Source organism: Procambarus clarkii, chromosome 26 (genome assembly GCF_040958095.1).
Source record: "Procambarus clarkii isolate CNS0578487 chromosome 26, FALCON_Pclarkii_2.0, whole genome shotgun sequence".
In the NCBI taxonomy this organism is placed as follows: Eukaryota; Metazoa; Arthropoda; class Malacostraca; order Decapoda; family Cambaridae; genus Procambarus; species Procambarus clarkii.
In genome coordinates this window covers 37896692-37924106 of record NC_091175.1, presented here as the reverse complement: position 1 = coordinate 37924106, position 27415 = coordinate 37896692, and the positions used below count along the sequence as shown (strand labels likewise).

The window sequence follows — 27415 nt, the reverse complement described above, 5'->3', positions numbered from 1 at the left end:
ACTGGCTGTGGGAGTGATAGTTCCACTCTCGGACACTTGCTGTGGGTGTGATAGTTCTTCTTGCAGACACTTGCTGTGGGAGTGATAGTTCTAGTCTCGGACACAAGCTGTGGGAGCTATAGTTTGACTCTCGGACACTGGCTGTGGGAGTGATAGTTCTACTCTCGGACACTGACTGTGGGAATGATAGTTCTACTCTCGGACACTGGCTGTGGGAATGATCGTTGTACTCTGGGACACAAGCTGTGGGAGTGATAGTTGTACTCTCGGACACTGGATGTGGGAGTGATAGTTCTCCTTCCAGACACAGACCCCCAATTTTATAACAACTGTTACAATTATTTTTTAGGTTTGTCCCTGACAGAGCCTCCAATATATCACAACTGTAAATTGGTGAAGATCTTCCAGGCAGGGGCACCCTAAAGTTATCACAGAGTGAAAATAAAAACACAAGCAGAGCAGACACTCTCATGTGCTGCTAGTTCCTCTGACATTGTACTGTCAAACCGCGCAGTAGAGAATCGTACCAAATTGTGGCGAAAGGGATTAACGTCACTAAGATGGGAACTGGGGCTCAGTAACCACCTGTTGTCACGTGTTCACATCCATGAACTGTGCACACGGTGACTTACCCTTCTCTCATCAACTCAGGTGTCCTCCTTCAGAGTTTCCTTAGTTTCTCTTTATTGTCCGGTCCACAGGTCAGAATATTTATCTCAATCAGAGCCCTCACAGGAACAAGAGCAAACAAAATTGCCTATCAGACAAACATTTATCACACACACTCACACACACACACACACACACACACACACACACACACACACACACACACACACACACACACACAAGAAAATAAAAAAATATTGATTAGATGGTGTTTTAGACGGGGTACCCAACCTGCAGCTCTTCTTTTGGTCACAATCATGTCCAGAATTTAGTAAAACATGGGTTCAATAAATTATGTCATTAAAATATATATAAATATCACACTGATTCAAAAGTCGTCATCAATACCACACAGTTTCATGGGTCAACATTTGTTAGGAACACACATAATATAAAGTAAGTAAGTAATTATCAAAAGAAGGCACCAAACCGGGAAGGCTATGTAGCACCATCAAATACGCAAAATAATCAGAGGGCGCTAAATATCACCAAGGATGCCAATACGAGAACAAAAACGCATAAGGCAAACGATATCAAAAGTATCCGAGTCACCAAGAATTCTATCGAGGGACAGGTGACCGCGAGGGGCGGTTGGAAAGCAAGACACACGCTCGTCCTGGAAGTCAGGACATTCAAGAAGGACATGCACGACCGTAAGAGGGACAATGCTACTAGGACAATAAGGAGCAGGGCGGCGCTCCATCAAGTGACCATGGGTTAAGCGAGTATGGCCAATACGCAACCTCGCCAGAGCTGTTTCCCACCGCCGGTTACGGTGGAAGGAGGACGGCCACGAGGAAACACAACATTTAAGAGTACGTAGCTTGTTACCAGTAACAGACAACCAAGAAGCCTGCCAACGGGTAAGGACTGAGGAATGGATAACCGGGTAAAAGTCGGAATACGGAATGCCTTTGCGAGAGATGGGACACGAGCGGACAGCTTCCTTGGCAGCAGCATCCGCACGCTCATTTAAAGACACACCAATATGGCTGGGAACCCAACAAAACTCAACCGACTTAAATTTACTGTGAACGAGAAACAGCCAATGCTGGATCTCGACAACTACTGGATGAACCGGATTAAAGGACCCGAGAGCCATGAGGGCACTACGAGAGTCAACAACAACCACAAAGGAAGACTGACAACGAGAAAGCAGGAGACGAAGAGCATAGAGAATAGCATAAAGTTCCGCTGTAAAGATGCTAGTCTCCGGAGGCAAGCGACACATATAAGTGCGATCAGGAAAAACAACAGAGTAGCCAACACCGTCCGCTGACTTAGACCCATCGGTGAAGACAGAAACAGAGCGGGAGTGAGAAGAAAAGTGCTCGAGGAAAAGGCGTTTTAGAACCGTAGGAGGGGTAAAAGCTTTAGTGATACGGGTCAAGGATGTACAAAACCGCGGAAGAGGGACCCTCCACGGGGGCAAAGAAGGAACAACACGAGGAGAAACATCAGAAATACGAACGGAAAGAGAATCCTGTAGGCGAGATAACCGGACAGAAAGAGGGAGGTGGTGAAGAGGAACAGGAACCGCAGGAGGGGTAAAAGTTAAAGCACGACAGAGGCGAGAGGAAGGATGTTGCAAGGACCGCGCAAGATAGCGAAGACAGTAGCGATCACGGCGGTCCTGGAGAGACAGGAAGCCAGTGTCAACATACAAGCTAAGGATGGGAGTCGAACGAAAGGCACCAGAACTGAGGCGCAACCCAGTATGGTGCAAAGCATCAAGACGGCGAAGAGTAGAAGGAGAAGCAGACGAGTAAGCAGGGCAACCATAATCGAGCTTAGACAGGACGAGAGAGGAATGTAAAGCAAGGAGAGTGCGCCTATCTGCCCCCCAAGAAGTATGGGACAAGACCCGAAGGAGGGTAAGGGCCTTAGAGCACTCAACACGGAGGTAAGAGATATGGGGAGACCAAGACAAACGAGTGTCAAGGAATAACCCCGAAAGCTTCGCGGAATCTTTATATTCAAGGGGATGACCATAAAGTGACAAAGAGGGACGAAGAACAACCCGTTTCCGCGTAAAAGTCATGGCACAAGTCTTAGAAGTAGAGAACTTGAAGCCATGACCTGTGGCCCAAGACGACACGGCATCAATTGCAAGTTGAAGCCGGCGTTGAAGGAGAGGCGAATCATCACCCTGACAACAAAGGGTAAGATCATCGACATAGAGAGCGGAGAAGACACCAGAAGGAAGAGAGGAAAGAAGACCATTGAGGGCAACCAGAAAAAGAGTAGTGCTCAGAACACTACCCTGGGGCACACCTTCGTATTGCTGAAAAGAGGGAGAGAGAGCGGTACCAAGGCGCACCCGAAAGGAACGACGAGAGAGGAAGCTGCGGAGAAAGAGAGGGAGATGACCACGAAGGCCAAAAGAATGAAGTTGAGATAGGATATGATAACGCCAAGTGGTGTCGTAAGCCTTTTCTAGGTCAAAAAGGACGGCAACAACGGAGGTCTTCGCAGCAAAAGCAGAACGAATATAGACCTCCAAGTTCACCAGGACATCTGTCGTGCTGCGGCACTTGCGGAAACCAAATTGAGAAGGGGAGAGGAGGTGATGGTGTTCCAGGAACCACATCAGACGAACGTTAACCATACGTTCAGAGAGTTTGCAGACACAACTTGTGAGAGCAATAGGGCGAAAGTCCTTAGGGGAAGTACCCAGAGACCCCGGTTTGCGAACAGGGAGGACAACGGCATCGAGCCAGTCCTCAGGGACTGACGACGACTCCCAGATCCGATTATACAGACTCAGTAAATACTGAGACGTGCTCGGAGGGAGATGGCGAAGCATCTCATAATGAATACCATCGGAGCCCGCCGCCGTAGAACCGCAGAGGGCCAGGGCAGAACGAAGTTCAGAGAGAGAGAAGGGATCATTATAGGGAAGCTGAAGATGAGTGCAGAAATCTAAAGGACGAGACTCAAGGACAGGTTTACGAAGAAGGAAAGATTGGGGAAGATGAAGACCAGAGCTAACAGAAGAAAAGTGGGAACCCAGTTCGGAAGCGACCTGCAACGGGTCCGCCACAAGAGTATCATGGAGGTGAAGGACCGGTGAAACATTGGGAACGAACTTACCCGCTATCTTGCGGATACGCTTCCAGATCTGGGCCAGAGGGGTTTCGGACGTAATTGTTGAGACATAAGATGCCCAACATTCACGTTTAGCCGTACGGATGGCCCTACGGGCCACCGCACTTGCTTTCCGAAAGAAAAGAAAAGAATCGGTCGTCTGCCTACGGCGGTGCCTCTTCCAGGCTGCATGCTTACAGCGGACAGCCCGAGCACAGTCCGCATTCCACCAGGGAACGCACTTCCGTGGACCCCGAGAGGAAGAGCGAGGAATAGAGCGGAGGGCAGCGTTGAAGACAGTGTCATGAAAAAGGAGGAGAGCGCGAGAGAGGGGCAGAAGGGAGAGGTCAGAGAGAGTAGCTCTGAGGGAAAATAGGGTCCAGTCCGCCTTAGCAAATTGCCACCTAGGGAAAGAGAGGGAAGGGCGAAAAGAGAAAAAGGAAACAAGGATGGGGAAATGATCACTTCCATGGAGGTCATCAAGAACCTGCCACGTGAAATCTAAGTAAAGAGAAGAAGAGCAGAGAGAAAGATCAAGACAAGAAAGGGTGCGAGTCCGAGAGTCCAAATGAGTGGGCTCCCCAGAATTCAGAAGAGACAGGGAAGAAGAGAGGAGAAACGGCTCAAGGAGGCGACCCCGGGTATTCGTCAGAACGTCACCCCAAAGAGAATGACGACAATTGAAGTCACCCAGCAGGAGCACAGGCTCCGGCAAGGAGTCTAGGAGGTGTTTCAAATCAGGAAGAGAGAGCGGGACACTCGGGGGGAGATAAATGGAACAAACTGTGTACCATTTCCCCACAAAGATACGAGCAGCAGAACAATGGAGAGGCGAAGGAAAAAGTAAAGGAACAAAGGGAACATCAGCCCGAATCAAGAGAGCAGAAGAATTAGAAGCCCCAGCAATGGCTGGGGGGGGGGGGAGAGAAAGGAATAGCCATGAAAACGACCAGGACGAGCACCAAGCATTGGCTCCTGGAGACAGACACAAAGGGGCGAAAACCGCGAAATCAGAAGCTGGAGTTCGAGGAAATTGGCGTAATAACCTCGAACGTTCCATTGAAGAATGGACAACGACGAGAAGAGAAAGGACAAAAACAGAGAACAAGGAAGAAACAAAGGCGAAAGAGCAACAGAGCACGTTAAAGAATATCAGGGTCGGGATCAGGGTCAGCAAAGTCAGGGTTAGGGGGCATGGGTAAACTGAGCAAAGACGGAGGGAAGGAAACGGGAGAACAGATCAGAGGTGGGCGGGCAGGGTCCGGAGGAGGAGGAGGAGGAGGAAGAGGAGGAGACAACGGAGAGGAGCAGTCAAGGACAGCAGCAGGAAGAGGGGGAGTAGAAAGAGGGGAGCGCACCCCAGCAAGAGCAGCAACCGAAAGGGAAGCAGGGGCCAAAGAAACCTCCATAGCAGGAACAGGGGGCGCAAGCACTGAAACGGAAGGGGAAGGAGCAACAGAGCCAGAAGGAGGAGCTGAGGAAGAAAGCGAAGCCTTCTTACCCGCCGGGGAAGAGGAAGGAGAGGAGCCAGGCTTACGCTTCTGACTTAAAGAGACCGGTGTCCCAGCAACTACGTACCGGGCAACGGATTCCAGTGTCTCAACAGGAGAAGCCGAACGAGAGCACACACGACGGCCGTTAGGAGAGCGATGGACATCCGCCCGCACCGACAGGCGGTGGGGAGAGCCGATAGATGGAGGAAGAGGATGGGAAGGAGGATCGGAGGGGGACGAGGAAGAAGACACAGAAGACACGACAGACCGGGTAGAAGGAAGGGGAACCCCAGACAGAGGACCAGGAGGAGGATCCTTCGGGAGAGAACCCAAAGGGACAGAGGAGGGGGCAGTGGGCGCATCAGGGTCCAAGGCCCGGAAACGGTTGTGAGTCTGAGGAAGGAGGGAAGGACGAAGAGAGGAAGAGCGCAACACGCGAGCATAAGAGATATTAGCATAAGGCGGGAGCCGGCGAACCTGGCGCCTCGCCTCAGGAAAAAATAAACGCTCCCAGTGCTTCAAGTTGAGGACGGCTGCCTCAAGCTTGTAATGGACACACGCACGGGAGAAGGTAGGATGGGCCTCACCGCAGTTGAGGCAACGAGCCTGGGGAGAAGCGCACTCCGACTTAGAGTGACCTTCGCCACCACACAAAGGACAGAGAGAGACAGTCCCGGAGCAGCGGAGGGCACCATGCCCAAACCTCCAGCACTTGTTGCAGAGCCTAGGAGAAGGAATGTACTTCTGGACAGAGCACCTGGCACCAGCAAGAATGACAGAGGGTGGAAGAGTCCTACCATCAAAGGTAATCTTCACAACCCGGAGGGGTTGACGGCGACACCCACGAGGGGGACGAGTAAACGTGTCCACCTGGAGAATAGAATGGCCCTGGGCAGCGAGGATATGTCGAATATCGTCGTGGCAGTCGCGCAGGTCCCAAACACCGGTCGCAACATGGGGCGGGAGCAAAATAGTGCCAACACTGGCATTCAACTGAGCGTTCTTCGAGACCCGAACGGGGGTCTCGCCAAGGCAGGATAAGGCAGCCAAGCGGGAAGCAGCATCCTGAGAAGGAGCAGCAACGACACGTGTACCGAGACGAGTGGGGTTGAAAGTAATGGAGGCATCCACGGAATCAATGAGATGTCGATGGAGGGAGAAATCGTCAGGAGGCGCAGAATCAAGAGGGAGGAGATCCAAATATTTGGCCCACGAGGCGGGACCAAACAAGGCTTGATAGGTAGCAGAACTGGAAGGAATCGAGCGAGGGCGGCCGTGACGAGGACGGCGGTGAGAACCCCCAGAGAGAGAGGGGTTAAAAGGCGCAGTAGTTACAACTAGAGAAGGAGCCGCGCAAGGGGACGAGGTAGTCACCACTGGGGGCTTGGGGCTCGACCCAACCACAGAGGGAGGGGAGCCAGAGGAAGGAGTCAGAGAGGCCAAAGGAGGAGCAAGGTCGGGGCCCAATGCAGCGGAGGCTACAGAGCCCGGTCTTCCAATACGGACCGACTCGGGGGCTTGGTCGCCCACCCCACGAGCCTGAGAAGGTAAACCAGAAGAAGCCGAAACAGGGGTTATCATCTTGACGAAAAGAAGAATTCACTCACGAATGTGCCCCCACACCCACCATGGAGCCACAATTAGAGGCAGGACACCCAACAAGAAGCTATCGCCGATCTTGTCGGGGCCTCCTAGGGGTGCGTCGTGAGTATACGCCCCACAAACGCCACCTTAAGAAACCGACAGTCTGTCGAGATCGGGTTCAGTGACGAAGTGGGGATTGACAATAAAAGGTTCCCCTCGCTCTCGACGTCGGGTACTGCAGTTCTACGGGTGCAAGAGTATGCCTCCTCAAGCACCTGGGCGTCAAAATAGAAGAAGTCCAAGGGAAGAACCAGAACGAGCAAAAGGTCGGCAGGAAACGGCAAGCAGATAGGAGAAGAGGGGGGAGAAAAACGAAACAGAAGGAAAAGGAAAAGATGCCCAGCAGAAGTGGAGAGGACAGCAGCAGGAGCACAAGGCTAGAAAAGGACAGAGGACTGTCCCAAGGAGCATCACACTCCGGCAGCCGCCCACTAAGCCCCCACACGGCGACAACGAGCTGAACGGGGAGGGGGTAATACAGATGTAAAATAGTTTGTTGGATTCAATGAACAGTTTAAGATTATGGGCAGTAAGTAAGGAAATAGATAAATGACTGGCTAGGAGATGTGGACATTTTGCTGGAGGCACGAGGCTCGCTTCTGGAGGGCTTTGACCTCACTTGAGTACCAGACATCGCGAGGGGAAGCTGCGCTGTGTGAGCTCCTGTCAGAGAGGGACCCCTAGTGATATATCTCCAAGAGAAGAGAAGTGTGCAGACGTCCCAGCTGTGGAATCGAGCTGGGAACGTTGTGGTCTCAAGTCCTGGACGGCGAGGAGAGTATTAAGCCGCCCAGAGACATTTTCGTGGGCTGTGAAAGCACCCTGATCAGACGCCGTCAGAGGGAGAGCGCCCTCGACTAGACAATCTGTGGTAAGCTCGATTTAAGCCAGTTCATAGTGATTGCTTGTAGTTGGTCGTGTGCCCAGCGACAGTAGCAATGTTTATTGATAAGTTAGACATGTTTTGATAAGGCAGAAAGCCTGAAATAAGAGAGTGGAGAGGGAGGAACATGGAGCGACATCTGTCTCCTCTGAGCACTGGCAGGCAACAGAGGGAGCCCGGCTGGAGGACCCTCCCAGTGTGAGGCCCGCCAGGCGAGGTGGAGCATGGACCCGCCCAACGGGGGAGTCCACTCTCACTGTATGTAGAGAGCAGATAGAGGTTGGATGCAAAAATATTGTGTGGTGATTTTTGTTTATGTGTTAAAGGGGAAACATTTTTATTGGAGTGTCGATGGGTTGCAGGTTTCTCTTTGGGGAAGAAGTTGCTGAGAACTTCGAAGCCAGCACAGAGGGAGTAGTTGATGAGACTCCAAGCTAGTGGAGGAGAGGACCTCGAGCTGTGAGGAGAAGCAGTGAAGAGGAGGGTCACGTGCTTCTGTAGAGGTGGTGAAGCACCATAGTTGTTCAAGGGAACTTCATGGTGTAGCAGCCAAGAGAGCTGTGGAGGAACCTAGCAGAAGGGTGTAGCACCGTAGTTGCTCAAGGAGAATTTCATGGTAGCAACCTGGAGGAGCTGCAGAGGATCCTAGTAGTTAAACCCGGAAGAACCTGAAGAGATCAGGGTAGTGAACTTCCAGATGTGGAAGGGAGGTTCTAAATGATTACTTGTAGGGAGGTAATCGAGTGTTTGGTTGTCATTAGCGTGCAAGACGCAGTGAGAGGTGGGTGATTGTTTGCATTCTTATGTCAAGGAGTGTTTTATACTGAAGTTTAGAGTTACAACCGTAGGCTGGATTGCCTACAGATGTATGTGTTCTAGGACTGATAGAGTGATCGATTGATCATTGTTGTGTATCAAGGAACATTTAAACTGATATATGTTATTGCCTTCAAATGCTGATTTTCTTCGTACATGTTTATAGATATATATATATATTCTTTTGCTGATAGTGCAACAGTGTATGTAGACTTGATTTACTTGAGGATGTTGATAGTATCCGGTGGTGAACCAGGAGATAGGATACCACTTGATAAGCTGATGATAGAGTTCTGATGGTGTTGGAGTGCAACCTGATTGTAATATTATAGAGTATAGGATTCATTATTATTATATGTGTGTATGTATTGTGTATGTGCTTTGTCCAGTAAATGTATCCAAATTTGCTGGTGTTTGCCCTTGTCCTAGTGAGGCTTCCCAGGAAATAGTAAAGGAAGAGAGAGAGAGAAAGAACCAAGAACCACCGTTGTGGACAGGGTAGGATGGAAAATTAGTAAGTCAAAGGGGATTGAGGAGATCATATCACATAAGGAGAGAGTGGGGAGTCACAGCGGCTCGAGTGGGTGTGTGCACGTGACAACGAGGCTAAGTGTTGGAGCCGCATCCCCTAAACGTGTGACGTTGAGCCCCTCTCCAAGAGCCAGAAGCGCCTAGTGTGATCTCCTAATGAGGTATAAGCACTCTACCGAGTTGTGGGTTGGGTTGTCCGTAAAAAGAGGGACAACGACGACAACACCACCAACCCACACTGTAATATTAGTCATAAAACGATTACAGAGAATGGGAACGGCCGCTACGCTCAGTCTCCGTCACAAAATTCATTTAACTAATGTTGCAATATAAGATACACTGGTCTCAGAGGGTGGTTACACAATAAAATGAATATACTAAATTAAAATATAGTTAATAGTTAGATTTGACCTTAAACCGATTCTTATTCCCGAATCTCGATTGTAAGCCTCCTCGGGAGAGGGAGGAGGAGGAAGCAGGCAGAGGCAGCCATATTAAATGGTAACTAGAGCTCCCGAGAGAAACTCCCACTGCCACGACAGAAATTTACTTACAGCAAGTCCAAGAATGCAGTGTAACTATGCAACTCGCATGACTAAGGAAAGTGCCAGTTCGGTTTGTCAATTGTCTCAGATTAGTTTGCCAATTATTTTCTGTGGCTTGAATAAATCATTACAAGGGACGATAACACCATCCACAATGGTATGCCTCATTATTATAATAGTTTATGTTGTATATATATGTAGTCAACACCTGTATATATATGTAGTCATCAGATATTACGGTTTACAGTATCCCCAGGTGAGTGTGACCACATGAGACATAGTTGAGCTGGACATAACAAGGACCAACAGCCGCCATTGATACAGGTCCAGGACGGACTACATGTGGAGGACTGTGTCTGATGTTAGATGAGTAGTCAACACAACTGAAACAGCTTAGGCCCTTTTAAATGTTCTTTCTATTGTAGTTTGATGTTATAGCTCATTAATAATTATATCTACTGTTTAATTATGGTAAAATTAAAAGTATGACCCACCCAAAAAAATCTGTGAAGGGAGATTTATTGATGGCAATAAATTATGAAATGTAGTCGTCCATAATACTTAGAAGTAATAAATATAATTTAATACAGTTTCTTAAAATAATCAAATCAATCACCAGAAGATTTCCCCACATCACCTCTATTCAATGCGTCAATTACACCAACATAATAAATTCTTCTCACAAACACAGATGGCCAAATGATCCTCCAAATATATATCGTTTTGTAGAGTAATCTCCCTGGTGATCAGACAAGCTTCCTCCTTGCCGATTAATATTCTTGTAAACCAACAGTAGAGTCATCCCTCAATTGGTTCTCGAATGAATGTAAATTTCTTACAGCTCCCATTCCCGAAGCTGCAACTACCATACTCGACCCTGCAACTACCATACTCGACCCTGCAACTACCATACTCGACCCTGCAACTACCATACTCGACCCTGCAACTACCATACTCGACCCTGCAACTACCATACACGACCCTGCAACTACCATACTCGACCCTGCAACTACCATACTCGATCCTGCAACTACCATACTCGACCCTGCAACTACCATACTCGACCCTGCAACTACCATACTCGACCCTGCAGCTACCATACTCGACCCTGCAACTTCCGTACACGACCCTGCAACTACCATACTCGACCCTGCAACTACCATACTCGACCCTGCAACTACCATACTCGACCCTGCAACTACCATACTCGACCCTGCAACTACCATACTCGACCCTGCAACTACCATACTCGACCCTGCAACTTCCGTACACGACCCTGCAACTACCATACTCGACCCTGCAACTACCATACTCGACCCTGCAACTTCCGTACACGACCCTGCAACTTCCGTACACGACCCTGCAACTACCGTACACGACCCTGCAACTTCCGTACACGACCCTGCAACTACCATACACGACCCTGCAACTACCATACACGAACCTGCAACTACCATATCGACCCTGCAACTACCATACACGACCCTGCAACTACCATACACGACCCTGCAACTACCGTACACGACCCTGCAACTACCGTACTCGACCCTGCAACTACCGTACACGACCCTGCAACTACCGTACACGACCCTGCAACTACCATACTCGACCCTGCAACTACCATACACGACCCTGCAACTACCATACACGACCCTGCAACTACCGTACACGACCCTGCAACTACCATACACGACCCTGCAACTACCGTACACGACCCTGCAACTACCATACTCGACCCTGCAACTACCATACACGACCCTGCAACTACCATACACGACCCTGCAACTACCATACACGACCCTGCAACTACCGTACACGACCCTGCAACTACCATACACGACCCTGCTACTACCGTACACGACCCTGCAACTACCATACTCGACGCTGCAACTACCATACACGACCCTGCAACTACCATACTCGACCCTGCAGCTACCATACTCGACCCTGCAGCTACCATACACGACCCTACAGCTACCATACTCGATCCTGCAACTACCATACTCGACCCTGCAACTACCGTACACGACCCTGCAACTACCATACTCGACCCTGCAACTACCGTACACGACCCTGCAACTACCATACACGACCCTGCAACTACCATACACTACCCTGCAACTACCATACTCGACCCTGCAGCTACCATACACGACCCTGCAGCTACCATACTTGACCCTGCAACTACCATACTCGACCCTGCAACTACCGTACATGACCCTGCAACTACCATACTCGACCCTGCAACTACCGTACACGACCCTGCAACGTCCATACTCGACCCTGCAACTACCATACACGACCCTGCAACTACCGTACACGACCCTGCAACTACCATACTCGACTCTGCAACTACCATACTCCACCCTGCAACTACCATACTCGACCCTGCAACTACCGTACACGACCCTGCAACTACCATACTCGACCCTGCAACTACCATACTCGACCCTGCAACTACCATACTCGACCCTGCAACTACCGTACACGACCCTGCAACTACTATACTCGACCCTGCAACTACCATACACGACCCTGCAACTACCATACTCGACCCTGCAACTACCATACACGACCCTGCAACTACCATACTCGACCCTACAACTACCATACTCGACCCTGCAACTACCGTACACGACCCTGCAACTTCCATACTCGACCCTGCAACTTCCATACTCGACCCTGCAACTACCATACTCGACCCTGCAACTACCATACTCGACCCTGCAACTACCATACACGACCCTGCAACTACCATACACGACCCTGCAACTACCGTACACGACCCTGCAACTTCCATACTCGACCCTGCAACTACCATACTCGACCCTGCAACTACCATACTCGACCCTGCAACTACCATACTCGACCCTGCAACTACCATACTCGACCCTGCAACTACCATACACGACCCTGCAACTACCATACTCGACCCTGCAACTACCATACACGACCCTGCAACTACCATACTCGACCCTGCAACTACCATACTCGACCCTGCAACTACCGTACACGACCCTGCAACTTCCATACTCGACCCTGCAACTTCCATACTCGACCCTGCAACTACCATACTCGACCCTGCAACTACCATACTCGACCCTGCAACTACCATACTCGACCCTGCAACTACCATACACGACCCTGCAACTACCATACACGACCCAGCAACTACCGTACACGACCCTGCAACTACCATACTCGACCCAGCACCTACCATACTCGACCCTGCAACTACCGTACACGACCCTGCAACTACCATACACGACCCTGCAACTACCGTACACGACCCTGCAACTACCATACACGACCCTGCAACTACCATACTCGACCCTGCAACTACCGTACACGACCCTGCAACTTCCATACTCGACCCTGCAACTTCCATACTCGACCCTGCAACTACCATACTCGACCCTGCAACTACCATACTCGACCCTGCAACTACCATACACGACCCTGCAACTACCATACACGACCCTGCAACTACCGTACACGACCCTGCAACTACCATACTCGACCCAGCACCTACCATACTCGACCCTGCAACTACCGTACACGACCCTGCAACTACCATACACGACCCTGCAACTACCGTACACGACCCTGCAACTACCATACACGACCCTGCAACTACCGTACACGACCCTGCAACTACCGTACACGACCCTGCAACTACCATACACGACCCTGCAACTACCATACACGACCCTGCAACTACCATACACGACCCTGCAACTACCGTACACGACCCTGCAACTACCATACACGACCCTGCAACTACCATACACGACCCTGCAAGTGTACAACAACAAAATAATCTCTTTCCATAAACAATTCTGAAGTAATAAAATAAACCCCTGGGCCCAGATTCACGAAACCACTTACGCAAACACTTACGAACCTGTACATCTTTTCTCAATCTTTGGCGGCTTTGTTTCCAATTATTAAATAGTTAATGAGCTCCGAGGCACCAGGAGGCTGTTTATAACAATATCAACAATTGAATGGGAAGTTTTCATGCTTGTAAATGGTTTAATAAATGTAACCAAAGCCGTCAAAGATTGAGGAAAGATGTACACGTTCGTAAGAGCTTGCGTAAGTGCTTTCGTGAATCTGGCCCCAGCACTCTACGTCATCAGCTGGCCCTCACCACGAAGGGCACTCCCCCCTCTGGGCGAGTCCACACTGAACCTCTCCACCTGCAGTCGTGCATTACCTATTGATCACCGTTGAGCGAGCACGTGTCACTCTCGCCTCCATCATGCTACTTCATCTTAACTTTCTTAAATCATTTTATTATCACTACATGCGTGACTAATTTTTATATCTAAACATCAATATAAGATTACTGGGCACTAACCCTCTCTGCACAGGCCAAACCTGTGTTAATCAAAAGGCTTTTACCTCAAAATGGCAGGAATGACGATGTTTGCTTCCCAATGTCAAGATGGCGCTTGGAGTTTACCTCTTCCAGATCGCCTACAAATTTTTCATTCGACAGTGACTGTCGACTTCTCTATACTCTGAGTGTGGGATCAATACACAGGCACCAACTCTGTCTACATGTCAACAGATTATCTTCAAGGATAAACTGATCTCGGGTCTTCCAAAGTGGACTACAAGGGTACGATCACCCATTGCCTTCAGACCGCCATCCAGGTCACCACAAGTCGAGTTGAATGCCACAAATCGTGCTTCTCTTGCTCAGAGCACATACTTCCTTCGCAGATCCCTGCAGATACCTCACCAAAATGACAAAATATGTTCCTTTCTCAGAAGCAACGAAGTGCGTGTTCTCCTTGACTCCTCACTGCCAAGTGAAGTCGCAAACCCACTGCACACGCCACACAACTAGTGATGACGTCATCTCTGCACACGCCACACCACTAGCGATGACGTCAACTCTGCACACGCCACACCACTAGTGATGACGTCATCTCTGCACACGCCGCATCACTAGTGATGACGTCAACTCTGCACACGCCACACCACTAGTGATGACGTCATCTCTGCACACGCCACACCACTAGTGATGACGTCATCTCTGCACACGCCGCATCACTAGCGATGACGTCAACTCTGCACACGCCGCATCACTAGCGATGACGTCAGCTCTGCACACGCCACACCACTAGTGATGACGTCATCTCTGCACACGCCACACCACTAGTGATGACGTCATCTCTGCACACGCCACACAACTAGTGATGACGTCAGCTCTGCACACGCCACACAACTAGCGATGACGTCAGCTCTGCACACGCCACACAACTAGCGATGACGTCAGCTCTGCACACGCCACACAACTAGCGATGACGTCAGCTCTGCACACGCCACACAACTAGTGATGACGTCAGCTCTGCACACGCCACACAACTAGCGATGACGTCAGCTCTGCACACGCCACACAACTAGTGATGACGTCAGCTGTGCACACGCCACACAACTAGCGATGACGTCAGCTCTGCACACGCCACACAACTAGCGATGACGTCAGCTCCGCACACGCCACACAACTAGCGATGACGTCAGCTCTGCACACGCCACACAACTAGTGATGACGTCAGCTCTGCACACGCCACACAACTAGCGATGACGTCAGCTCTGCACACGCCACACAACTAGCGATGACGTCAGCTCTGCACACGCCACACAACTAGTGATGACGTCAGCTCTGCACACGCCACACAACTAGCGATGACGTCAGCTCTGCACACGCCACACAACTAGCGATGACGTCAGCTTTGCACACGCCACACAACTAGCGCTGACGTCATCTCTGCACACGCCACATCACTACACGCCACACCACTAGTGATGACGTCATCTCTGCACACGCCACACAACTAGCGATGACGTCATCTCTCCACACGCCACATCACTAGCGATGACGTCAACTCTGCACACGACATGCCACTAGTGATGACGTCAGCTCCGCACACGACATGCCACTAGTGATGACGTCATCCCCCTCCCTTGGGGAAATCCTCAGACTGTCGACCTCTCATCCTGCTTCTATAAAGTTGCTCATATAGCCTGAAGGCCTCTTTTTGTAATATCCAATGGTGGTTCCTCTTCTGCCAACATATAATATGACATTCACCTGGATCCTCTCCAAGAACAAGTGAGGAATAACTGTCATTTTGGGGCGGGGCCTATATCATGAGGCTATATGTGGGTCACAATAACACACACACACACACACACGCACACACACACACACACGCACACACACACACACACACACACACACACACACACACACACACACACACACACAGGGGGCCTCGTAGCCTGGTGGATAGCGCGCAGGACTCGTAATTCTGTGGCGCGGGTTCGATTCCCGCACGAGGCAGAAACAAATGGGCAAAGTTTCTTTCACCCTAAGTGCCCCTGTTACCTAGCAGTAAATAGGTACCTGGGAGTTAGTCAGCTGTCACGGGCTGCTTCCTGGGGTGTGTGTGTGTGTGGTGTGGAGAAAAAAAAAAAAAAAAAAAAAAAGTAGTTAGTAAACAGTTGATTGACAGTTGAGAGGCGGGCCGAAAGAGCAAAGCTCAACCCCCGTAAAAACACAACTAGTAAACACACACACACACACACACACACACACACGCAAGCAAGGCAAAGACTCAGCCTAAATTGCTGCATAGCCACATCAGGAGAAAAACAACAGTAAAGGAACAGGTTATGAAATTAAGGATAGGGGCAGAAGGATTCACTACAAACAAAAAGGAAGTATGTGAGGAACTGAATAAGAAATTCCAAGAGGTCTTCACCTTAGAGCAAGGAGAAATCCCAGAGATAAGAGAGGGAATAGCTAACCAGGAAACACTGGAAGAGTTTGAGATTACCAGCGGGGAAGTAAGGAAGTGTTTACTAGAGTTGGATGTGACAAAGGCTATAGGCCCAGATGGAATCTCCCCTTGGATACTAAAGGAAGGAGCAGAAGAACTGTGCCTCCCACTCTCCATAGTGTATAACAAATCACTGGCAACAGGGGAACTGCCAGAAATTTGGAAACCAGCTAACGTAGTCCCGATATACAAGAAAGGGGATAGACAGGAGGCACTGAATTACAGGCCAGTGTCCCTAACCTGCATACCATGCAAGCTGATGGAGAAGATTGTGCGAAGAAAGCTAGTGGAGCACCTGGAGCGAAAGAACTTTGTAACACAGCATCAACATGGGTTCAGGGATGGCAGGTCCTGCCTCACAGGGTTACTTGAATTCTACTACCAGGCAACAAAAATAAGGCAAGAAAGAGAAGGGTGGGCAGACTGCATATTTTTGGATTGTCAGAAATCCTTTGATACAGTGCCACACAAGAGGCTAGTGAAAAAGTTGGAGATGCAGGCTGGAGTGAAAGGGAAGGTACTCCGTTGGATCCAGGAGTACCTAAGCAATAGGAGACAACGAGTCAATGTGAGGGGTGAGGTCTCAGATTGGCGAGACGTTACGAGTGGAGTCCCGCAGGGGTCAGTCCTTGGACCTATACTGTTTCTGATATATGTAAATGATCTCCCAGAGGGTATAGAATCGTTTCTCTCAATGTTTGAAGATGATGCAAAAATTATGAGGAGGATTGAAACTGAGGTTGTAGGAGGCTACAAGATGACCTAGACTGAGTGAATGGTCCAACAAATGGCTGTTGAAGTTCAACCCGAGTAAATGCAAAGTAATGAAACTATGCAGTGGAAATAGGAGGCCAGACACAGGATACAGAATAGGAGATGAAGTACTTAATGAAACGAACAGAGAGAAAGATCTAGGAGTTGATATCACACCAAACCTGTCTCCTGAAGCCCACATAAAAAGAATAACGTCTGCGGCATATGCAAGGCTGGCTAACATCAGAACAGCGTTCAGGAACCTGTGTAAGGAATCATTCAGAATCTTGTACACCACATATGTCAGACCAATCCTAGAGTATGCGGCTCCAGCATGGAGCCCGTACCTTGTCAAGCACACGACGAAACTGGAAAAAGTCCAAAGGTATGCCACTAGACTAGCCCCAGAAATAAGAGGCATGAGTTACGAGGAAAGGCTGCGGGAAATGCACCTTACGACACTGGAAGACAGAAGAGTAAGGGGAGACATGATCATAACCTACAAAATCCTCAGAGGAATCAACCGGGTAAACAAGGATAAACTATTCAACACTGGTGGGAAGCGAACATGGGGACACAGGTGGAAACTGAGTACCCACATGAGCCACAGAGACGTTAGAAGGAACTTTTTCAGTGTCAGAGTAGTTAACAGATGGAATGCATTAGGCAGTGATGTGGTGGAGGCTGACTCCATACACAGTTTTAAATGTAGATATGATAGAGCCCAGTAGGCTCAGGAATCTGTACACCAGTTGATTGACAGTTGAGAGGCGGGACCAAAGAGCCAAAGCTCAACACCCGCAAGCACAAATAGGTGAGTACAAATAGGTGAGTACACACACACACACACACACACACACACACACACACACACACACACACACACACACACACACACACACACACACACACACACACACACCAGTTGATTGACAGTTGAGAGGCGGGACCAAAGAGCCAAAGTTCAAACCCCGCAAGCACAAATAGGTGAGTACAAAAAGGTGAGTACACACACACACACACACACACACACACACACACACACACACACACACACACACACACACACACACAAACATACACACACACAAACACACACTGGCAATGATCTTTAATGAGTCACTTATGTTGGGAGAATTGCCAAGTTGCTGGAAGGAGGCAAATGTCGTACCGATTTTCAAGAAAGGTGATAGGGAGGAGGCACTTAACTACAGACCCGTATCACGGACAAGCATCCCCTGCAAAATACTTGAAAGAATAATTAGGCTAAGACTTGTTGAGCACCTGGAGAGCATTGGGTTTGTAAACAAGCACCAACATGGGTTCTGGACAGGGAAATCATGCCTAACAAACCTTTTAGAATTCTATGATAAAGTAACAAGGATAAGGCAGGACAGAGAAGGCTGGGCAGACTGCATATTTCTTGACTGCCAAAAGGCCTTTGATACAGTACCGCACATGAGACTGCTATACAAACTTGAGAGGCAGGCAGGAGTAAGCGGAAAGGCCCTAGTATGGGTGAAGAACTACCTAACAGGAAGGAGCCAGAGGGTAATGGTAAGGGGCGAGAAGTCGAACTGGCGAACAGTAACAAGTGGAGTACCTCGAGGATCGGTGCTGGGACCAATCCTCTTTCTAATTTACGTAAATGACATGTTTACAGGAGTGGAATCATACATGTCAATGTTTGCGGATGACGCAAAATTAATGAGAAGAGTTGTGACAGACGAGGACTGTAGAATCCTCCAAGAGGACTTGAACAGGTTGCAGAGATGGTCAGGGAAATGGCTACTGGAGTTTAACACCAGTAAATGTAAAGTTATGGAAATGGGATCAGGTGATAGGAGACCAAAGGGACAGTACACAATGAAGGGGAACAGCCTACCTGTAACGATTCGAGAAAGAGACCTGGGAGTTGATGTGACACCTAATCTAACTCCTGAGGCACATATAAATAGGATAACGACAGCAGCGTACTCTACACTGGAGAAAATTAGAACTTCATTCAGAAACCTAAATGAGGAGGCTTTTAGGGCGCTTTACACTGCCTACGTGAGACCCGTCTTAGAGTATGCCGCGCCATCATGGAGCCCCCACCTGAAGAATCACATAAAGAAACTGGAGAAGGTTCAGAGGTTTTGCGACGAGGCTTGTCCCAGAGTTACGAGGGATGGGATATGAAGAGCGTCTGCAGGAATTGAACCTTACGACACTAGAGAAAAGAAGGGAGAGAGGAGATATGATCTCTTATCTTGAGGTTATCTTGAGATGATTTCGGGGCTTTTCTTTTAGTGTCCCCGCGGCCCGGTCCTCGACCAGGCCTCCACCCCCAGGAAGCAGCCCGTGACAGCTGATTAACACCCAGGTACCTATTTTTACTGCTAGGTAACAGGGGCATAAGGTGAAAGAAACTGCCCATTGTTTCTCGCCGGCGCCTGGGATCGAACCCAGGACCACAGGATCACAAGTCCAGTGTGCTGTCCGCTCGGCCGACTGGCTCCCTAATGTTCACACGTAATAATAGCAGAACGAGGGGACATGGGTGGAAACTGGAAACTCAGATGAGTCACAGAGATGTTAGGAAGTTTTCTTTTAGCGTGAGAGTAGCGGAAAAATGGAATGCACTTGGGGAACAGGTTGTGGAAGCAAATACTATTCATACTTTTAAAACTAGGTATGATAGGGAAATGGGACAGTAGTTATTGCTGTAAACAACCGATAGCTGGAAAGGCGGGATCCAAGAGTCAATGCTCGATCCTGCAAGCACAAAAAGGTGAGTACACACACACAGTTCATGGGGCCTAGTGGCTGAGTGGAAAGCGTTCGAGGGTCATGTATATAGTCCTAAAGGCCCAGGTTCGATTTTCGGCCGAGGCAGAAACAAATGAGGAGAGTCTCTTTCGCCCTGATGTTCTAGTTCATCTAGCAGTCAATAGGTACAAAGGGAACTACACAGCTGCTACGGGCACCTCCCTGGGGATGTGTGCGTACTCATCTATTTGTACTCAATATTTTGTACTTGCAGGAGTTGAGCTTTGTCTTTTTGGTCCCGCCTCTCAACTGTCAATCAACTGGTGTACAGATTCCTGAGCCTACTGGGTTCTATCATATCTACATTTGAAACTGTGTATATAGTCAGCCTCCAACACATCACTCCCTAATGCATTCCATTTACTAACTACTCTGACACTGAAAAACTTTCGAATGTCTCTGTGGCTCATTTGGGTACAAAGTTTCCACCTGTGTCCCCTTGTTTGTATTCCACCCGCGCTGAAGAGTTTGGCTTTGTCCACCCTGTTAATTCCCCTGAGAATTGTGTAGGTGGTTATCATGTCTCCCCTTACTTTTCTGTTTTCCAGGGATGTGATTATCAGCTCCTTCAGTCTTTCCTCGTAGCTCATAGCTCTCAGTTCCGGGACAAGTCTGGTGGCATAACGCTGAATCGTCTCTAACTTTGTCTTGTGTTTAACTAGATATGGACTCCAGGCTGGAGCTGCATATTCCAGGATTGGTCTAACTTAGGTGGTATACAGGGTCCTGAACGATTCCTTACACATGTTTCTAAAGGCAGTTCTTATGTTGACCAACCTAGCATATGCCGCTGATGATATCCTTTTGATGTGGGCCTCTGGGAACAGGTTCGGTGTGATATCAACTCCCAGATCTTTCTCTCTATTTGATTCTTGCAGGATTTCACCTCTCAGATGGTACTTTATATACAGCCTTCTGCTCCCTTCGCTTAATTTCATTACTTTACACATTCCTGAGTTGAACTTAAGCAGCCATTTTCTAGACCATTCCTCCAGTTTGTCCATGTCATCCTGTAGTCTCAGTCTATCTTCATCTGTCTTGATTCTTCTCATAATTTTGGCATCATCAGCAAACATTGAGAGGAGCGAGTCTATACGCTTTGGAAGTTCATTTACATATATTAGAAACAGGATGGGACCAAGTACAGAGCCCTGTGGGACACCGCTGGTGACATCTCGCCATTCTGATGTCTCTCCCCTCACAGTTACTAGCTGTTTCCCGTTGCTTAGATACTCTCTTATCCACTGGAGCACCTTACCTTTTACTCTTGCCTGTTGCTCCAACTTTTGTAACAGCCTTTTATGGGGTACTGTGTGAAAGGCTTTCTGACAGTCCAAGAAAATGCAGTCTGCCCACCCTTCTCTTTCTTGCCTAATTTTTGTTGCTTGGTCATAGAATTCTATTAAACCTGTGAGGCACGATTTACCATCTCTGAACCCATGTTGGTGGTATATCACATCACCTTGCATGTTATATAAGTTAGGGAAACTGGCCTATAGTTCAGTGCCTCTTGCCTGTCACCTTTTTTGCATATTTGGTCTACATTAGCCGTCTTCCAACTTTCCGGTAGGTCTTGTGTTTCCAGTGACCTGTTATACACCATAGAGAGTGGCACACTTAGTGCCTCTGCATCTTCTTTTAATATCCATGGTGAGATTTTGTCAGGCCCAACAGCCTTTGTCACATTCAGCTACAACAGCTTCCTTTTGACCTCATCACTGGTGAGGTCAAATTCTTCCAAGGTTGCTTGGTTTGCCTCATTTAGTGAAAGGGCTTCTACTTGTTCTTCTTTGAAGACCTCCTGGAATCTCCTGTTGAGCTCTTCACACACCTCCATGTCATTCTTTGTGTATCTGTTCTCCCCTTTTCTCAGTTTCATCACTTGTTCCTTCACTGCTGCTTTCCTCCTGATGTCGCTGTGGAACAGTTTTGGTTGGGTCTTGGCTTTACTCGCAATGTCATTTTCATACTGTCTCTGATTCTCTCCTCACTCTGAGGTACTCATTCCTGGCCCTCTGGTATCTCACTCTGCTCTCTGGTGCTCTGTTATTCCTGTAGTTTCTCCATGTTCTTTTACTCAATTGCTTCGGTATCTTACATTCCTGGTTGAATCATGGATTCTTCTGTTGTTTTTGTTTTATCTCCTTTTGGACTGGGATAAACTTATCTGCAGCTTCCTGGCACTTCTGGATGACATAATCCTGCACAGTCTTCTCTCTGAGTTCTGTTTCCCATGGTATTCCCCTTAGGAAGTTCCTCATCTCATCATATTTTCCTCTTCGGTAATTTAGTCTTTTCCCTTTCCAATCCCATCATTGGATATGTAACTCCTACCTCTACCAAATACTCAAATATCAATACACTGGGGTCACTCATTCCTATTAGGGCTTCAAATTTGACTTCCCTTATTTCTGATTCATTCAATGTGAATATCAGGTCGAGACCAGCTGGTTCGTCATTACCTCTCGTTCTTGTGGGTTCTCTGACGTGCTGGCTCAGAAAGTTCCTTGTTGCTACTTCCAAGAGTTTAGCTCTCCATGCATCTTCACCTCCATGTGGGGTCACTATTCTAGAAAGTCTATCTTTCCAATGTTTGAAATCACCCATGATTTAGAGTCTGGAGTGATTCCTGCAGGGAACTGAAGTTGCTCTCTATATTATATTTTTGGTTGCCATGTTGTTCCTATCAAACTCTTGTCTAGGTCTTCTGTCGTTATGGGGAGGGTTGTAAATGACCGCAACTATTATCTTAGGTCCACCCGCTGTCATAGTTTCTGTTATGTAAACTCTGAACCCGTCACAGCCCGGAATTTCCATCTCATCAAAACTCCAGTCCTTCCTTATCAGCAGGGCCACTACTCCACCTCCTCTCCCTTCCCTCTCTTTCCTCACTATATGGTAGTCCTTTGGAAACACACCCTCTGTTATGACTCCTGACAATTTTGTTTCCGTGAGTCCTACATCTGGGTTACATCTGGGTTCTCTTCTTGTACCCTTTCTGCCAGTTCACTTGCATTATTGGTAATCCCATCGATGTTTGAAAACATAAACTTGAAGCTCACTTTCCTATATCCATTTTCACTCTTTCCCCACAAGTGTGTGTGTGTGTGTGTGTGTGTGTGTGTGTGTGTGTGTGTGTGTGTGTGTGTGTGTGTGTGTGTGTGTGTACTCACCTAACTGTGCTTGCGGGGGTTGAGCTTTGGTTCTTTGGTCCCTCCTCTCAACCGTCAATCAACTGGTGTACAGATTCCTGAGCCTACTGGGCACTATCATATCTACATTTAAAACTGTATGGAGTCAGCCTGCACCACATCACTGCCCAATGCATTCAACTACCCTGACACTGAAAAAGTTATTTCTAACGTCTCTGTGGCTCATTTGGGTACTCAGTTTCCACCTGTGTCCTCTTGTTCGTATACCACCAGTGTTGAATAGTTTATCCTTGTCTACCCAGTCAATAGCCCTGAGGATTTCGTAAGTTGTGATCATATCTCCCCTTACTCTTCTGTCTTTCAGTGTCGTGAGGTGCATCTCACACAGCCTTTCCTCATAAATTATGCTTATTAGTTCTGGCACTAGCCTAGTTACATACCTCTGAACTTTTTCCAGCTTCGTCGTGTGCTTGGCAAGGTACGGGCTCCATGCTGGGGGCCGCATACTCCAGGATTAGTCTTACATATGCGGTGTACAAGGTTCTTAATGATTCCTTACACAGGTTCCTGAAGGCTGTTCTGATGTTAGCCAGCCTCGCGTATACCATAGATGTAATTCTTATTATGTGGGCTTCAGGTGACAGGTCAGGCGTGATATCAACTCCTAGATTTTTCTCTCTGTCCGTTGTATGAAGTACTTCATTTTCAATTCGCTATCCTGTGTTTGGCCTCCTGTTTCCACTGCTTAGTTTCATTACCTTGCATTTACTCGGGTTGAACTTTTGTAGCCATTTATTGGACCATTTATTCAGTCTGTCTAGGTCATCTTGTAGCCTCCTACTATCAACCTCTGTTTTAATCCTCCTCATAAATTTTGAATCATCAGTAAACAATGAGAGGAACGATTCTATACCCCCTGGGAGATCATTTACATTTATCAGAAACAGTATAGGTCCAAGGACTGAACCCAGCGGGACTCCACGGGTGACGTCTCGCCAATCTGAGACCTCACCCCTCACAGTGACTCGCTGCTTTCTGTTGCTTAGGTACTCCCCTTATCCAATGGGGTACCTTCCCATTCACTCCTGCCTGCATCTCCAGCTTTTTCACTAACCACTTGTGTGGTACTGTGTCAAAGGCTATCTGGCAATCCAAATATATGCAGTCTGCCCACCGCTCTCTTTCTTTCCTGATTCTTTTTGTCTGGTCGTAGAATTCAATTAATCCTGTGAGGCAGGACTTGCCATCCCTGAACCCATGTTGATGCTGTGTTACAAAGTTCTTTTCCTCCAGTTGTTCCATTAGGTTTTTTTGCTCAATATTGTACATCAGCTTGCATTGTACGCAAGTTAGGGACACAGACCTGTAGTTCAGTGCCTCCTGTCTATTCCCCTTCTTGTATATCGGGCCTACATTAGCCGTCTTCCAAATTTTTGGCAATTCCCGATGTTATCAGTGATTTGTAATACACTATGGAGAGTGGCAGGCACAGTGCTTCTGATCCTTCCTTTAGTATCCATGGGGAGATACTCTAGCAAGAGCTTCCCAACATCCCCACTGGTAATCTCAAACTCTTCTAGTTGTTCCTGCTTAACTTTTCCCTCTCTTATCACTGGCGCAACTACTTGGGCTGGACGGTAGTGCGACGGTCTCGCTTCATGCAGATCGGTGTTCAATCCCCGACCGTCCAAGTGTTTGGGCACCATTCCTCCTCCCCGTCCAATCCCAAATCCTTATCCTGACCTCATTCCCAGTGCTATATAGTCGTAATGGCTTGACGCCTTCCCCTTGATAACTCCTAACTCTCTTATCTCTGGAACTTCTCCTTGCTCTAATGTGAAGACCTGGAATTTCTTATTCAGTTCCTAGCACACTCCCCTGTCGTTTGTAGTTAATCTGTCTGCCCATATCCTCAATCACATTACCTGTTCTTTTACTGTTGTATTTCTCCTGATGTGGCTGTGCAACAATTTAGGTTGAGTCTTTGCCTTGCTTGGGATTGTCATTTACGTATTGCCCTTCTACCTCTCTTCTCAACCTGACATATTCATTTCTAGCACACCGGTATCTTTCTCTGCTCTCAAGTGTCCTGTTACTTCTATAGTTTCTCCACGCCCTTTTCCTGTTGTTTAGCTAGTAGCCTACATCTCTGATTAAACCATGGGTTTCTCATCTGCATTTCGTTGTTTCGTTTTGGACTGGGACAAACCTGTTCGCTGCCTCCTTACACTTCTGCGTGAGGTAGTATTTCAAGCCGTCTTGGGCCGTCTTTCCTCTGAGCTCTGTTTCCCATTTTATATCTGTTAGGAATTTCCTTATCTCCTCATAGTTTCCATTTCTTAATGCCAGCCTTTTGTTTTCAGTTCCCTTCCTCTAGTTCTTTAACCCTTCTTTAACCTGATACTTAAACATCTGTACACGGTGGTCGCTCATTCCTACCGGGGCCTCGAAACCGATATCCCTTATGTCGGAGTCGTTCAGAGTGAAGACTAGGTCAAGTCTCGCTGGTTCATCGTTTCCTCTCATTCTTGTGGGTTCCCTGACATGCTGGCTTAAGACGTTTCTTGTCGCCTCCTCCAATAGTTTAGCTCGCCATGTATCCTCACCTCCATGCGGTTCCTTGTTCTCCCAGTTTATCCTTCCGTGATTGAAGTCCTCCCATGATGAGCAGGTGGGATCTATTTCTAGAGGCAACAGAGGCTGCCCTCTCAATTATAGTGTTAACTGCCATGTTGTTGTTGTCATACACTTGCCTGGGTCTTCTGTCATTTGGTGGAGGGTTATATATCACTGCTACTACTATTCTTGGTCCTCCCATTGTCTAGGTGCCTGTTATGTAGTCTCTGAAACCCACGTCCAGAACAACCCAGGATGTATGTGTGTGTGTGTGTGTGTGTGTGTGTGTGTGTGTGTGTGTGTGTGTGTGTGTGTACTTACCTAATTGTAATTACCTAATTGTGCTTGTGGGGGTTGAGCTCAGGCTCTATCGTTTCGCCTCGCACCTGTCAATCATCTAATGTAATGTAACTATACAGTCTCCGTGGTGTAGTGGTAAGACACTCGCCTGGCGTTCCGCGAGCGCTATGTCATGGGTTCGTATCCTGGCCGGGGAGGATTTACTGGGCGCAATTCCTTAACTGTAGCCTCTGTTTAACGCAACAGTAAAATGTGTACTTGGATGAAAAAACGATTCTTCGCGGCAGGGGATCGTATTCCAGGGACCATAGGATTAAGGACTTGCCCGAAACGCTACGCGTACTAGTGGCTGTACAAGAATGTAACAACTCTTGTATATATCTCAAAAAAAAAAAAAAAAAATGTACAGGTTCCTGAGCCTACTATGCTCTATCATATCTACACTTGAAGCTGTGTATGGAGTCAGCCTCCACCACATCACTTCCTACTGCATTCCATTTGTCTACTACTTTGACGCTGAAAAAAAAATTCTAACGTCGCTATGGCTCATTTGGGCACTCAATTTCCACCTGTGTTCCCTAGTGCGTGTGCCCGTTGTGGTAAATAGCCTGTCTTTATCTACCCTATCAATTCCTTTGGGAATCTTGAATGTTGTGATCATGTCCCCTCTAACTCTTCTGTCTCCCAGTGACGTGAGGTTTAATTCCCGTAGTCTCTCCTCGTAGCTCATAGCCCTCAGTTCGGGTACTATCTGATGGCAAACCTTTGAACCTTTTCCAGTATAGTGTGTGTGTGTGTGTGTGTATGTGTGTGTGTGTGTACTCACCTAGTTGTACTCACCTAGTTGTGTCTGCAGGATCGAGCACTGACTCTTCGATCCCGCCTTTCGAGCATCGGTTGTTTACAGCAATGACTCCTGTCCCATTTCCCTATCATACCTGGTTTTAAAATTATGAATAGTATTTGCTTCCACAACCTGTTCCTGAAGTGCATTCCATTTTCCCACTACTCTCACGCTAAAAGAAAACTTCCTAACATCTCTGTGACTCATCTGAGTTTCAAGCTTCCATCCATGTCCCCTCGTTCTGTTACTATTCTGTGTGAACATTTCGTCTATGTCCACTCTGTTAATCCCTCTGAGTATTTTTTTTACGTTCCTGTCATGTCCCCCCTCTCCCTTCTTCTTTCTAGTGTCGTAAGGCACAGTTCCCTCAGGCGCTCCTCATACCCCATCCCTCGTAGCTCTGGGACGAGTCTC

General features: G+C 48.1%; 1 protein-coding gene across 1 annotated transcript in view; it reads left to right on the top strand.

Moving 5' to 3' along the window:
• LOC138368930 (proteoglycan 4-like) overlaps positions 1-13501 on the top strand; it is a 74611-nt gene extending 61110 nt beyond the window's left edge. The window contains exon 3 of the mRNA XM_069331654.1: positions 10762-13501. Coding sequence (XP_069187755.1) covers positions 10762-13501 — 2740 coding nt within the window. The remainder of the gene's footprint in view (positions 1-10761) is intronic.
• The last annotated feature ends 13914 nt before the right edge of the window (positions 13502-27415 follow it).